Genomic DNA, 16,272 nt, shown 5'->3' with positions numbered 1-16,272 from the left:
TCCCGTTTAAAGTTGATTATACTCCTTATCTGTTACGGAACACTTTAAAGGTTTTTTTTTGTCGTCGAACAAATTCCGATGCCGATGCCGTCAGATCGTTGTCAGTCTAATTCACAAAGATTTATATCTCGACTAGTATAACTTGGTCTTGTCATCTCTAACAAGTAGGTATGAGGTTTTAAACACGGCAACCTTTTGCCATAAACAGGAGTTATGGAGCTTTTTATGTTTGACGTGTCTCTAAATTATGTCTGTTGTCAATGAAATGGCGCTGTACTGTGACTGGAGAAAAATATCAAGTATCAGTGAAATATCAACAATACCTACTCCAATATTTCTCTTAAATACTTAAATGTTTCATGACTGGTGTCGCATATAGCTTCGGACATCAAACTTCATACTGGTTTAGCTTACGTAAAAATTTTGCGGGCATTGTAAATCATGTCTTTGATAAATTCAGTGAGCGTGAAGCATGAAAATGTCGGATCTGTGACAACCGTTCGAAATCACTTTTCTAAATTAGATAATTGCTGGAAAACCGTGGTGATATTTTTTTGAAAAATATGCAGCTGATAAATCTTGATCTTTTGTTATGTGACCTTATTTTTATTTTTATGACACATAGGTAATCGCATCTATTAAAATATAGCGTTACGGCTTTTACGGCAAGCCAGTCAAGCAAGACGACAATGTATTATCTTATTAACTTTTCTGTAATTTCTCACCGACGAGTATTTCCAGAAAAAGTGTAGGTACGTGTATTAATGTTTTTTTTTCGAAAAACACACAAGTTTTGGGCTCTTCCTACTAAAGTTATAGTTATTATATAGGTACTACAAAAAATGTACCTATATTTATTAGTTTTGTGACACATTCTCGTTTTTGGAAACTGGGGAAACCTTTATTCTTTTTTTTATTCAATAATCCTTGTTATTCTGAGTCAAAATAACCCAAAATATGAAAGTGCATTTTCGACGGCAAGAAAACAATTTTACAACGTAGGTATCTTGTGTGTCCCGCAATTAATAGTGACTAAATGGTTGCACATGAACTCTAGTAGGTATTCGCTCCCTAAAGGAATGCATCGATTTCAAAGTCTTCCTGTATGGTTTGACCCGCTGCAGACAGGAGCATTGATTTTCCAGCGAAGCCTTGGCATAAGTCTGCCGGCGAGCGTGCCATAAGGCGGTTTAAAAATATTTTATTTGTTGAAAGGATCGCAGAAAAGCGGTAACAAGTAACAATTCTATAATTGATGTCAAAAATGCACCTCGTGAGTTATTTCATTATGTAGCTTTCTTTAATGTAGATTGTAGAAGAAATGGCATTTCTGTTCGTGTTGTTAGAGAATTTTGTAGTTGGGGGAAAAGTGATTACCTACATCAAAACTGTAGATATTTATTTTTGTTTCTTAAATCGCTAACCTATATTTGTAAGAAAGTGAAATCTCGTACCTATAACATAACAGACTTGCGTTTTTGAGAATGAATTCGACATGAAATTCACGTGATAAAAAGTTTATGAACAATATAAAAAAAAATGTGGGTACTTAGCGCGGTTCTTTTTTCGACAACACTTTACTTTCTTATACCGTGTTGCATTCGCACGAAAACGCTCTTAATGGACCATAGTCATGCTCTAAAAATAAGCCTCTAGTAAAAGTGTAACGTAGTGAATTATTCGGTTCTAAAATGTGGGGTGGACGTGGTCACGCGATGGTGTATAAGTTTATCCCATGCTTGAGTGCGCTGAAACGTCATAACGTGGGCATTCCAATTTTAAAAATATATAATATGCTATGATATGTTTATTTATACCGTCTTAGACGTTCAAACAAATTCGTTAACTTACACAGTCCACGGTATCAATTTTCATTTTTTTTATGTCTGAAATTCGGTCGTAATAATGACAATAAGTAAACCTAATTGCAGATCTCGCGATCTAATTCGGATGTAAAAATGATAATAAGCTATATAAATATTTATTTGAGATCTTGACCTAACTTGAGAAGCTCATCTATACTGACCTCCTGACTCTACACCTACATAGCATAGATGCAACGTTGGCCATGTCTAGCCTGTACTAGGATACGGAATTCAAGAGCGTACAGACGACTCGACAAGAATGCAGTCTGCCGATACTGATGGTATTTCTGTGAGACCACGACCTTCGTGCCGAACTATACAATTGTCAGGTAGGTATAATACAAAGGCTATAGGTGTTTTAGAAAAACAGATCTATTATGACGTTCTTTTCAGAAGCTTTTATTTAACTTGTATTTTAATTATAGTGGCAGTTCATGTCAAACAATTCAACTCAATTCATTCAAAGCACAATTCTTTGATTTTAGGAGCGGCGGTTAAACTATTTAGTTATTGCTTTATATCGTGCAAACTTATACTCACCTCTAAGTTCCAAGTTCATTTTATTCTAAATCTATTGCGCAGGAATACGGTAAACAATTCAATGTATTTTCAAATGAATGTTACAGATATTTTGCGTGAGGGACATGGGTAAGGCTTTTCTTTACGGTGCGATTGAGTTGACAGCATATGAAAAAATGGAATATCTTGACAAAAATCCGGATATCATCCTAAAAATCCTGAAATTTCCTGGATAGTCAGTTCTCTAAAAATCTACCCATTCAATCCCTTATTCCAAAACCTTTCGTAGCCCGTTAACTCGCTACAATACTCTGTAGCTAGTAGCATGACCTTTCCTTTCCTCTGCCCAACTCCAAACTTTTAGCTAGCATCTACGAGTACGTGGTTAGTTGAGCTTGAGGGGTTGAGGTTTCAAAAACCCCGCCACTCTACAAGTCCCCCAACAAATTCAGGTCAAATTTAAGGATGTTGAGTGGGAAATACTTTACGCATTAAGCGAAAAACAACTAGTGAACAACTTCTTCAGCGTTTCAGTAGGTACTATTATAATTATAGCTGTTAATAGGTTTCCATTTCAGTGGCTGTTAGCAATAATTATCTATAATTAATTCGCTACCTAAGTTTATTGCTTAAGAAAGTGGTTGAGACACTACTTAAATGACTAAATCAAACAATACCTGGTCTAGTTTCTTGTAAACAAGTTCAATTATGGTCATGATTGTGGCATAAAATCAATATTGCTACATTACATGAATAATGGAAAATATGACTACATCCAACTACTTACGAAATACAACTTTTATGAAATGACAGTTACCTATGAACTATGTAATAATATTATAATTATTTTACATGGGGTGGCTGATTATTACCTATTTTTTTAAGGTGTTATATGGTGTCTTCATTAATTACAGAAGCAGAAGCTCTAGTCAACTACAGTTTATACTCAATGTTTATAAAGTATTTTTCCTGGACCATGTATGTAGTCAGCTGCAGAGAAAAGTGACCCCCCAGCATAGAAGTTTGTATGCAAAGCTGCCAAGCGAATAGTATTGCTGACTTCCTAAGATACACTATCAGCATACCTCGCAATTGAATCCGCAAAACCGTAGCAGTTGCACATTAGGGTTGACGCATATATGTATAGGTACGTATTTACTAAGTCAAATACAAAAACTATGTTTTAAATTAATTATTTAAGATCTGTTTGCGTGTGATTACGCTAAATATGGTATTTACATCCTTATGCTATACACACATCATTACGTTATAAGTAGGTAGAATTTATTTTGGACTTCAAATTAAGAGTAAACAAATTGTGATCAAATAAACAAAAATTTAAAGAAGTAATTTAATAATTTACTTTCCAGAGACACTAGATAACGCATTTATTACATTAAATAATACAATTTTAAACGTATTTAAAAACAGTTGTACAGTAGAAAGAAGAGAAATCTAATTTTCTAGAATGGGTATTCCACAGCCGTCTTCAGATCCAAATCTTTCTATCCTTCTTCTCGTTCCTCTAATTCTTAGAGAGACCGCTCTGATGATTGATATTTGTATTTTGACTTTGATCCAGTTGATTATTTGCGAGTATGGTTTGGTTCCAGAGACACTAATTTAACTTTAAAATTTAAAAAATAGTGACTATGTTATCATGAGTCATGGTGATGATTCATGACATATGAACGCCAACCTTTACATTCAACTGTCATTTGCTACGGTTTTGCGGACTCGATTGCGAGCTATGTATGACTATCAGTTACAAGAATGGTTGTTGTCGAAGCTGCCATTAAAACGATGGTTTTCATAAATGTCTTGGCCCTGTAGTCCCATTTCGTACTGATCACCACCCTAAATATAACCATGATATTACGATCCATAACCACTACACCTAATCAGAGGTCAAACTGCATTGGTTTGCCTGAGTCGTATCGAGTGTTCGTTTGCTGATGACAAAACAAGGCTATTTTTACTATAATACCAAGGCTATCGATGATAATTATTAGTTGTCACAAAAACGAGTAAATAGTTCTCACAATAGCCGCCATTGGAGCGAAACAATGGCACTGCTCGGTTTTTGTGAAGATCGTCGCGGAACCTTCGTTGTGATGTGACAATCACCGTGAAATTATATTTTTCAATAGATTTTTTTTTAATTAGGCACGGTACTGCGGACAGTTTAATGAATAGAAACTATAATACAATTGTGTGTTTAAATTATGCAGTGACGGACGTCGCGTAACTTTAGGTTCTGTATGGAGAACGATATGTACTTAACTATACGTACCTACCTAGTAGGTAAGTTTTAAACTGGCGGGAATGGTAAGAGGCCATATGCCATAATGTGCGCTTAATACACTTGACATAATGCTCGTTTTTCATCATCGAATATTTATTTATTCGTATGGAAAAAATACAATCGTTCATTCATTATGCTAGCCTATCATATAGGTAACAGGTAATCACTACATAGTATAAAACAAAGTCGCTTCCCGCTATCTGTCTGTCTGTAGTATGCTTAGATCTTTAAAACTACGCAACGGATTTTGATGCGGTTTTTTTTAATAAATAGAGTGGTTCAAGAGGAAGGTTTATGTATAATTTGTTAACCCGTGCGAAGCCGGGGCGGGTCGCTAGTATATATTATAGCAGTACGCCCAATTGCTGGATCCATTGGGTGACATTGTCTAGGTTGACCAAGTCAAATCATCGAATATAAAATAGATAGCAGCTGTAGATCAAATAGAGATTTTTCTCAAACTAAGAAGATGAACCTAGTTTATAAATCACAAGTATATACGCCCATATTATATAAGCAATACGACAAGCTAATAGGACTAAACGCCCCCATTACATATACCTACTTAGTACTATTATTTATTCTGTGATATAGGTACCTGCGATATTAGGTAGGTATAATGATGATTGATGGACCCATATTTAAAAGTTTTCAATGGATACTTAGTTATTCTCATTAAAACCTATCAGTCAGTAGCTGTTCAAGATAGTCGTAACAAATATGTCAACATGTTTATTTATTGAAGTAATGCTACTTAGTATAGGCGTTTACTCGTGATTATTTTAATTTAACCTTAGGCGTGAGAATCTGTCCCAAAAGACAGTTTGAAAAATAATAAAAATAATGAGCAAATTGCCCAGCGTGTGAGGGGCCTACGCCTACCTTTAGGGCTCAGTTAGACGATGCGAGAACTCGCATGCGAGTTTCATTACATTGCGGGTTTTGATCGGTCGGTTGAATTGGACGTAACCAACAGTTCGCAATGTAACTAAAATCGCATGCGAGTTCATGCGCCGTCTAAATAAGCTCTAATATGTTTAACGAACAAGAACTCAAGAAGGAAGAGAATGAAGGAGCGACAGAGAGACATGGAAAACACGATTATGTCAATCAAAATAAGGGAATGATAATGATAATAGGTAACCAGCGTCTTTTGGGGATAATGAACTATGAAGCCTGGCAGTGGGTAGCAGGAGAAAAAATATACCGGGTAGGTAGTATTTTTTAACATGTACCATGTCGGTGGCATACAAGCATACGACTCGCCTGATCACTGTTGTCACACACATGCGCGTTGCCGACCCTTTAACCCATAAACTATTTGACATTGGTTCCTTTTTAGTTATTCGATTACGAACCGTAGGTAACTCTTATAATATTGTAGAGATATGGACATGGACTAAATATGGATTTAAGGCATACTTAAGGGATAAAACCTGTACACTCCTTTTTTGGTTAGCAAAACAGAAAGTACACCGCAGCTCTTTGAGTAGTTTACTTACTAAAGGGACAACCCGACAACCCATTTGGGTCGAGTACCTGTTATAAAACTTATAAATTGAGCCTTAAGCGCAAAAAAAGACGGACTAATCGGACAATAGATAATGTAAAATGAATTGAATTGATACCTATTGCTTCTCTTGACAATAATCACAAACACTCCGCTTAGATAGAGCAATTGGTTTCTTTACATACGCCGACTATAATAGGTACATAAGCCGTTTAAATACACAGAAGGTAGGATGTAATTTACTGTTATAGGAAAAAAACAACAATTTCTAGGCGTAAACATTATTGGCACGATACTTACCAAAGAGTAAAGTAGATACTTACATCTTAGAAAAGACGGACATAAGTACTTTTATAGCATGAATCTATCGGCATTCGAGTTATTCGAAAAAACATGTAAGGTCACTGCGGGTAAGACCGTCTACAAGGCAAGTCCGTCTACACGTTATAACTTTTTATTAAGAGGCGTATGCCGCTTTGGAGTCTAGTGTCTAGTCTCACTCTAAAACAGATGGCGCTGTGACAACCAATTTCAGAGTAATCCGCCTAAATAAGTCATTTCGTGTTTTGAACTCGAAGTCATAGTTCGACAGACGTTCGAAAAAAATTTGTTAAAAATAGTTTTTGAAAAGATTGTGCATCAGAAAGTACCTACGTAAGTAGCATAAGAACCAGTTATCTTTATTCTGTGTTTAAAATATCAGAAATTGGCTTAGTTTTGTAATTATACGTTCCACCATTTATCACATTAAAATTTGACTAAGTTTGAAAGTCCGTCTATTATGTACAAGGCAAGTCCGTCATACGCCGGACTTTCGTTAAATCAGAGATTACCAACTGTTTTTGCGACTTTAATATTATAACGATTTGATAAGGTATCGACAAATCCTCCTGACATTGCGCATGATGTTAGTTTCCTAAATTTTCATCTCAGTAAATTAAAAGAAACTAATAAAGTACATTTTAAAATTTCTATTGGTCTTTTATTTCGGAAATCCAAAAAATAATTACGTGTAATTATTAGTCATAAAAGGTTTACCACCCCATTTTCGTAGTATACTTGACTTGCCTTTATATTAGAAAAATGGCGTTTATTTCGAATCTGAACCCCATATAAACAAGTTGAAAGTACACTTTTCATTATCTTGATTCATTCTTTTTAGGAATTCGACTACGAACATATACGCACCCATAGATTGGCTGATATCATTACTAGACGGACTTCCCTTAAACTACAAGGGAAGTCCGTCTACTCGCCGTCTTTTTAAAAATACGAATGTTTTTGCTTAATTTATAATTAAAATGATCTGTCACTATGGCTAAACTATTAATTATTAAATTCTTCCTCAAACGGTAACGTAGGTGAATAATTAACGCAACTAGATCACTCCAAAGTGAAAAAAAATGAAGTATGCCGGTCTTGCCCACAGTGACCTTACTATTGTACATGTTTTTTGCAATCAGATATATCGGAGCGGCCAAAGTGCTTACAAATATCTGAACACGCCTCTATGTATTGTTAAGACGCTAGAGTGCGTGTTCAGATATTTTTCGCTCGTAAATATCTGATGGCGACTGTACCTACGTTGTCATTTACACAAGTATAACGACAGCGTCACACGGAAACTGCTACCTATGTTTGCAAGGGTCACTCCAACCAAAACAATAAAAGGTTAAAGTTGTCCGACGAATTAAATTTTAAATAGAAGTATATTTTTTATTGAGATAAAAGGTAAAAAACGAAAAACCCGCGCGACGGCCGTATTTTCCGTCGCAAGTTTCACTTGGGCCACCGTATGGTTTGTTTCCTTCTAATTTCCTAGCTTTACGCCCCCTCATAAACAAAGATAATATTCATAAGCAGGTGTTGTGCGGATTAACAATGTTATTCCGTGCAATTTGCACTTGGAACACGTTTTGTGTTTGCGTCATGGTGTGATATCATCCCGACCACATCTCGTTGCGGTTTTAGGATGTGCATACATAATTAGTATTTGTACTCGTCATAAGAAACAGAGTGAAATGATATTGCGTTTTTAGCGAAATTGTGTTAGTTTAACAAATAGTCAACATTATTCTAGTTTGGAGGTTTTCTCATTTATTAAATCAGAATAAGTACCAATGTTTCATTCACACCTCAGGACCTCCCACATCTCAACTTGACAAAGCTTACCGCAGTGATGTGTCTTAAGACTCTTAAGGTGAAGTTCGAATGGAAACTGCAGCTGCATTACTGTTGCTCTGTTTCTGTTGATTTCCTTGATAAAATAATGTTCGTTGAACGTCATAATCGCATTTATGCAAAAATGCCTTACATCAATTTGGAAAAAAACTGATACTCTCAAAACTGCTGGATGGATTTTTATCAATCATAGCCAAAAACCATCGGAAGGAAACTCACTTTCACGTAAAAAAACTGCATCGAAATCGGTCCATCCGTTTGAGAGCTACGATGCCACAGACAGACACACAGACAAACATACATTATTTGGCGTCAATGGAGTTAAACGTATAACACCTCTCTTTTTGCCTCGGGGGTTAAATATGTAGAATGACGCATCTGCGTGCCTCAGTCCATTATATCATTTTCTACAGTTTTATTGCAATATTTTAGGATGTGCATGTACTATTCTCATCCGCGATACAGATCGTTAGTAATGTAAAGCCATATTGCAATGCAACTGTAGAATCTCATTGCCGAGTCTAACACCGTGCTTCCTTAATCACTATTTATTATATGTAGGCCAAGACACGGCCATAACTGCAAACAATTATTTAAAATATTTCAAATAAGGAATTTATTAAGGTTAGATATGTTTCTTTAGCCTAGAGAGTTGGTAGCCTAGCGGTAAGGGCGTGCGACTTTCAATCCGGGGGTCGCGGATTCAAACCCCGGCTCGCACCTACAAATCAGTTTTTCGGAACTTACCTACGTGCGATTTGTCATTTGGTACAGTCGCTTTTCGGTGAAAGAAGAATCTAAACTCCGAAAAGCTGTACTCCGGAGTAGGGTGGGCGATTAGGTATAACTTGGAATATAGAAATTAAATGAGAAACTTGTTTGTGTTAACACAATAAGTGAGTAGATATTTATATAATGAGATCATCTTTATGAAACAGTCATACAAATGCTTTATTTGCAAACAACAAGACGGCAAATGAATGTCAAGAAAACTGTTCAAATATCATTTCATTAAGAAAACTACTATGGAAACTTACATGTGTTTGAAAAATGTCAAGCACACAGAGAATATTGTGTTCATTATATTCTTTATTTCATATGGGTCTTAAGGTTAGGGTTTTACAATGTGAGTATAAAAGTACAATACCAAAACACTTACAAAACATTCCAAAAATATGCAAAACCTTAAAAAAACAACATACATCCGTTTTTTCCTTTTGAGGCATGGAACCCTAAAAACGAGAATCGATTTAGTTTATCTATAAGTAAACGTTATGCACTAAACCTGTCAATACCTCCAAATTACCGTCATACGGCTCACTGAGATACTAACAAAAACAAATGCCTATCGCGATCGACCTTCACGGTCGGGACTCTTGGCCCGATGACCGTAACCGCTGGCTAGGGCTTCCAATACCGGGATCCCGGTATTTTAAAAAACGCGGGAAATGCGCAGTATAAACCCTTTAAATCCATTATATTCGGCTGTATCAAAAAGCTTACTAAACGTCAGTCGCATCTAGAGTTAGACCAAGAAAAGTCTGCAACGATTTTGATAGCACGCGCAGTGCAAGTGTTATTTTAAGCGACAAACTTCTATTAAAATTATGACGTACAAATAACACTTGCACTGCGTACTGCGTATGCTATCAAAATCGTTGTAGACTTTTGGTCTAACTGGTCTAACTCTAACTGGGTTAGAGACCCTCATTTTATTATTGAAACAAGATCGTTGCCTATGCGTCAGATAAATATTTGGTGGTGGATGAATCCTGAAGTTATGTGAGTGATGAATATGATGATAGTGACATTAACATTATTAGTTCTTATAATTTTATTAAAAAATAAAACGAAAGAGCGAGGATAACTGTAATAATGGCAAACCTATTTTGACGGAAATTTGAAAAAATGTTGTCTGGTTGGTTAAGTTGGACTACAAATGTGACTGGTGAGGTGAAGTCAACAAATTGGATAAAATTATTGCCAACCTGGAGTGTGAAATAAAATTATTGCAGACGGCGGCATTGATTGTTTATTGTTGTAATAGCTTTTAGGACATATCTGGTATTCCAGTGAGCCTTTCTAATTCCCCTTTTTAATAAAACTATATATTTTTAAGCGATTCATATCCAATACCGGGATCCCGGGATCCCGGTATTGATGAAGACAGTTTCGGTATTAATACCGGTATTATGAGAAGTCCGGTATTTGGAAGCCCTACCGCTGGCTAACAGTAATGACAAACAATTAAACAGTAAAAGGGTACGTGTTCGTTTTATGCTCTAGTCTATAGAGTCAGTTTAGGATTTTCAATTAAAACATAATTGCTCTTTAACTTACTGGTAACGTTGGAACTAGGTACATTTTAATGTGCTGTGATAGGGATGGAAAGCTGTATTTTGATGCTAATTAAATTAATAAAGATATATTTAATTTACCATTATATGTTTTAGATACCTAGATTGGATTGCGACAGCAATAGTCCTACAAATTCTAGTACACGTTATTAAAACTTAAGAGAAGCTCTACCCAATGGGGTTGGCTGGTCGAAATTTTAGTTTTTTTAATGGAAATGTATGCCCTGGATGCCAAATCTCATAGAACTAAATTAGGGAAAGGGGCAAGCTATGATGGCGCCATCTATACAAACCTTTGACAGTTACCAACCCCATTAAACAAACATTGTGTCTGGGAGCTCGATTCAGATTTAACATTGTGTTAGATTTTTGAACTGGTTTTGATACGACTTAGGTGACAGTCCATTTCCAACCGCAGCTGCACTACTGTGCATTTTACTATGGAAATTGACAGTAATAGCGGCGCGTTCAGTACCAGTAGTGCAGCTGCGGTCAGAAATGGAATGTTACCCTAACGATTGTCCTGGTAATTAACGCGCATCTCACGCGCGACTTTCACTTCATTTTGCATGCACTAATCAGCGTGAGCGATCTGCAAGGTCGTGTCAAAACCATAAGAAGAAATTGTTAAATCTGAATGGGCGCCAGGTGTGATATGCACTTGTTTTATAAAGACACACGTCATGACGACTGACAAACCAAAAGTGATGAACCGTCAAGTTTCACTATTCGATATGCTTCATTAAATCATGGTTATGCTATGCCCAGCCATACAAATGAAAACCCTAACATTTGCCACTGAAATTTGTACCTATAGTGCAGGGAATAGAGTTGATTTTTATTTGCTTCAAAATTAAACGAAACAAATGAAATGCAACTCTGTTCCAATTGAATAATATATGGTTAAGTTTCATCGCACTGAAGAAGTACTGTAGGTAGAACCTTGAGCCTTAGGAGGATAGAGTAAATATAATTTAATTTAACTTTGTATGAAGTAACACACATTTAAACCTACCTAAATAACAATTTCATAACCTGGCATATTTATGCATTGGAAAATCATAATCATACGAGATATACAATAACGGATATATGTATAGAAACGTTCTACAGATTTTTTACGATTTACTAACAGTTTACACAATTCCATTTAAAATACTTAAATGTTTGATGGGTCGATAATTCCCTTTAGGTCGAAGAGGATTGATGGTATCTCATAACAAGATTTGGGATACGTATTACGAGGTACGATATGTACTTAGTAACTCTACATTGTCTCACAATTTATTAAGAGTACATAAACATACAAACACTTTTAATATGTTTTGTTAGATTAACATACTCGCACTTTCATACTTTTACTTTCTATATGTCTCAGACAAAAAATGGTTTGTCATAATCAGACCAGTTGGACCGAACTTGATCTGAACTCATCAAGCTTTCCTCTCAAACTCGTTTGACACTTGTCAGTGTCACATTGACGATAATTATAAACTAATTGACAGTGGAGAAATTTACATGGATAATGAATTTAGTGGCGTCAGTGGATGTGTTAGAGGAGTTATTAAAATGCCGATAGGTACATCTCAATCTTCTTCCTCGCGTTGTCCCGGCATTTTGGCCACGGCTCAGGGGAGCCTGGGGTCCGCTTGGCAACTAATCCCAGGAATTGGCGTAGGCACTAGTTTTTACGAAAGCGACTGCCATCTGACCTTCCAACCCAGAGGGTAAACTAGGACTTATTGGGATTAGTCCGGTTTCCTCACGATGTTTTCCTTCACCGAAAAGCGACTGGTAAATATCAAATGATATTTCGTACATAAGTTCCTAAAAACTCATTGGTACGAGCCGGGGTTTGAACCCGCGACCTCCGGATTGCAAGTCGCACGCTCTTACCGCTAGGCCACTAGCGCTTCTGATAGGTACATCTCAATAATTATGGATTTCGATAATTTGCTTATAGACTCTACTGAGAATATTATCGATTATTATGTGCCTAGTCATAAATTAAAGGATAGGTACAGTGAGCTGCAAAATTGCATGGAGAAATTATGAATGAATGAATTTACTGATAAAAAGTATTCTCCGTTGGTTTGGATAACTCCACATTATTGGTTTAATGGCATTATAAACGTATGGAAATTAACAGAACCGGCTTGGGGACATCTTTCCGCTATATATATAGAATTACACATATTTAATTACACAAACGGGACTACCGCGATATAGTTTCATTGTGAATTTAAGGTAAAAACAATGAAACTATATCGCGGTAGAGCCGTTTGTGTAATTAAATATGTGTATAAAACGCGCGAGTTTAAAGTGTTAAGTGTAGAGTTATAAATGTTTTCCGATTTTCAGTACTCACAGAAAGAACACTTTTTTTTTTCAACTGTAAAAGTGTGTTAATGTTATATGTACATATACTATCTACCTTCTTGACTGGATTATTCTGTTGAACTATCTACACCTTTTTCTTTATCAGCTTAGAGGTAAATACATATTAAGAACAACTTGTACATGCCTTTGTGGGACAGAGATGTTCGAGTGGTGAAATAAAATGGACATTAAGTGTAAGGCCTGAGTGGACGCTCGAGTTGGGCGTGCAACGGGGCGGGGCGTGCGGCGTGCATGTTAAACAAATGCAAGCGTATAGGAGCGGCCTTAGTGCACGCTGCTCAAATTACTTGTGAGCCCGACGCCACGCTGCATGTCCCGCCGAACGCTCCGCTTCGAGCGTCCACTCAGGCCTTACACTTAGATCCTGCGGAAAGCTGACTGATTGCTTCTGCGATTGACATGGTTCTAGTTACATTGTCAATAGCAAAAAATATGTTCAGAATCCACATTTTCTTCGCTTGTCTTCACCCATTACCATTGCCTTTTTTTGAATAAATACATGCCTTTTTAGGGAAGTGGGGAAGTAACGCAATATCGTTTACGATCAATTAGTTTAGCAACAATATTGGCTAACAACTTTTTATAGACGAAATTATGGAAATATTTTTACACTGTAAGTATTTTTGTATACCTATTAATCATAGCTCAAGCCGCTTCGGTGGATTTTTTGATGTTTGACGACCGTCTATCTTAGTGGTTATTGACTAGTAACCCTGCCTGTGAAGCCGATGGTCCTATTAGGTTTGAATCCTGGTGAGGGTATTTATTTGTATGATGAACACAAACATAAATTTGTTCCTGAGCCATGGGTGGTTTCTATGTAGGTACATACATAAGTATTTATATATATATAAGTGTGTATATCGTCGCATAGTACCCATAGTAGGTACAAGCTTTGCTTAGTTTGGGGCTAGGTTGATCTGTGTAAGATGTCCCCAAATTTTATTTTTTGTAAGAGCGAAATATAATTTTTTACTAAAGACATTTTAACGGAGTTGTTGGTTAGATATATGGCATAAGTACAGGACTACAGGTAATGTAAGTAACAAAACATTGGAAATCACAGTATATATACAGTACACATCAGTATATCTTATAGTCTACACGAGACAGCAACCTTCATTAACATACGAGCAATAAAAACAGCAAACAATAATATGATAAACACGTTTATTATTTTACAATTAAACATACAGTCACGTTCACGCCTCATTCTTACAATTTTAGTTACAATAACCTATCAGATGTATCTATTGTTATTTTACACAATCAGGTATTATATACCATTTTTATTATACACTCCGAGAACTTTGAATTGAGCTACATATCATTTTAAATGGTAATATTTCATATATATTATGTACGTGTTAATTAATAAATATTACGCATACGATGCGCCTTAACTAAATACAAAGAGCTGGAATGTTAATTGTTCGAGTCGCGGGCGCAGCTTTGGCAATGCGTCCCCGACCTATCGTCGGGGAGCCTCTTCTTCACGACTCTAACCCGCCTAAAGGTCACCAATGTTGTATTGTACACCTATATCTATAAATAATATTAATTCGTCAAGATATGCACAGCTTTCATTCACATTATCACTGGGTCGACCGCGCGGTCAAGGTAACCTTAATATTTGGTAATGATACGCATCAGTCAGAACGGCGCACAATGCATCACGGTCAGGGCCGGACGCGGGCCGCGACCGGGTCGCTCGCGCACTAGGCCAGCAGGTGCGCCAGCGCCGCCAGCAGCAGCGCCGCGCCCAGCGCGCGCAGCGGCGCCGCGCCGCCCGGCAGCCCCGGCGGCGTCACCTCCTCCCCGAACACGTAGCTCTTCGACCCCGTGTGCGACTTCAGGATCCTGTAGTTCACATCACTCAGCGAAACTTCGTTCTTCATGAAATTAAATAGCCTGTTTACCACTACGTAAACGTTGCCGTGGTCGTCGAAGGCGAATCGGTCCACCCACTGAATGTAGTTGGCGTCGCGGGCGATCGTCCTCTGCCCGTGCTGGAAGGGCAGGCTGGTGTTCCACTCCGCGATGGTGGAGTTGCCCACCAAGCCAAAGTACAGGACGCCGTTTGCGTCCATTTTCATTCCATCGGTCTGGGAAGCTTTAATTCCGAGATCGACTACATATGGTCGTAGGGCGCCGTCCTTTTGTCCAATAGTTTCGTTTCGCAAAACTGAGGCATTGATGGCATACATGTGGAAGCTAGACAGTGGGCAGTAGTAGATGGTCCGGTCGACCGTGTCGCCGGCGAGGAACTGGGGTCCGAGCGCGACGCTGTCCACGTTGACCGGCAGGTCCACCGTGGTGCCGTTGATGCGGAAAGTAGTCGCCTCGGGTACGGCGGACATTGAATAGGAATCACGCACTTTCCACGACTTCTTGTCACTGCGACGGAAAACTATAATACCCGGATCGGTAGCACTGTTATCCGTAATATAAGCATAGTCTCCATCGCGACGGTTGTCAACGACGAGATCGTTTAAATATGTGTTAGAGCTGTCCACTGGATTTAACGGGAATCGTTGCATTTCATTTTTGCCGGTCTTTAAGTCGATGAGCACGATGGACGGCGGGCACTTGGAGTCGGGCTTGTCGGTGAGCGTGCCGACGCGGCCGTTGTCCAGGACCCACAGGATGCCGTTGCGATCGACCTGCACGTTCTGCACGAACTGCAGCGCCTGGCAGTCGCCGATCTTGTTGGCGTCCCAGCTAGGGAACGGGCGCAGCTTGGGCGCCGTGTCGCTCTGCACCACCGGGATCGTCGCGAGAGTCGCCGGGACCCCGCGCATCATCCTCGGCACCGTTATGAATAGGTTTTCGCCGTAAAAGCTTATTCCAGATATTAGGACGTTCTGGGGAATATATCTGCTTGTATTGAGGTAGGCCTCCCGATCGGCCGGGGAGGCCCAGTCGAAATCGATGGCGTTCCATTCGTAGATGACGCGGAACTGTTCGCGCCTCGGGGGCGGGGGTCGCGTCTCGTTCTGGGCGGCCGCGGCGGCGACGGCGAGGGCGAGCACTGCGGTGAGCAGCATGGTCGGTGGGCGCGGGAGGTCGCGAGTGGCGCGGTCGGCGCGAGCGATGCGACTGAGCCGAGACCGCCGCTGCCGGCGAGTCGAGCGC

General features: G+C 38.4%; 1 protein-coding gene across 1 annotated transcript; it reads right to left on the bottom strand.

The window, feature by feature from the left end:
- Positions 1-14,293: 14,293 nt before the first annotated feature.
- Positions 14,294-16,272, bottom strand: LOC134650901 (protein yellow-like). The gene has a single exon (XM_063505838.1). The coding sequence runs from the start codon at positions 16,182-16,184 to the stop codon at positions 14,856-14,858; it is 1,329 nt and encodes a 442-aa protein (XP_063361908.1). The 5' UTR covers positions 16,185-16,272; the 3' UTR covers positions 14,294-14,855.

Source organism: Cydia amplana, chromosome 9 (genome assembly GCF_948474715.1).
Source record: "Cydia amplana chromosome 9, ilCydAmpl1.1, whole genome shotgun sequence".
NCBI classification, from domain to species: domain Eukaryota; kingdom Metazoa; phylum Arthropoda; class Insecta; order Lepidoptera; family Tortricidae; genus Cydia; species Cydia amplana.
The sequence above is the reverse complement of the archived record's forward strand: the minus strand, read 5'-3'. Positions and strand labels throughout refer to the sequence as shown.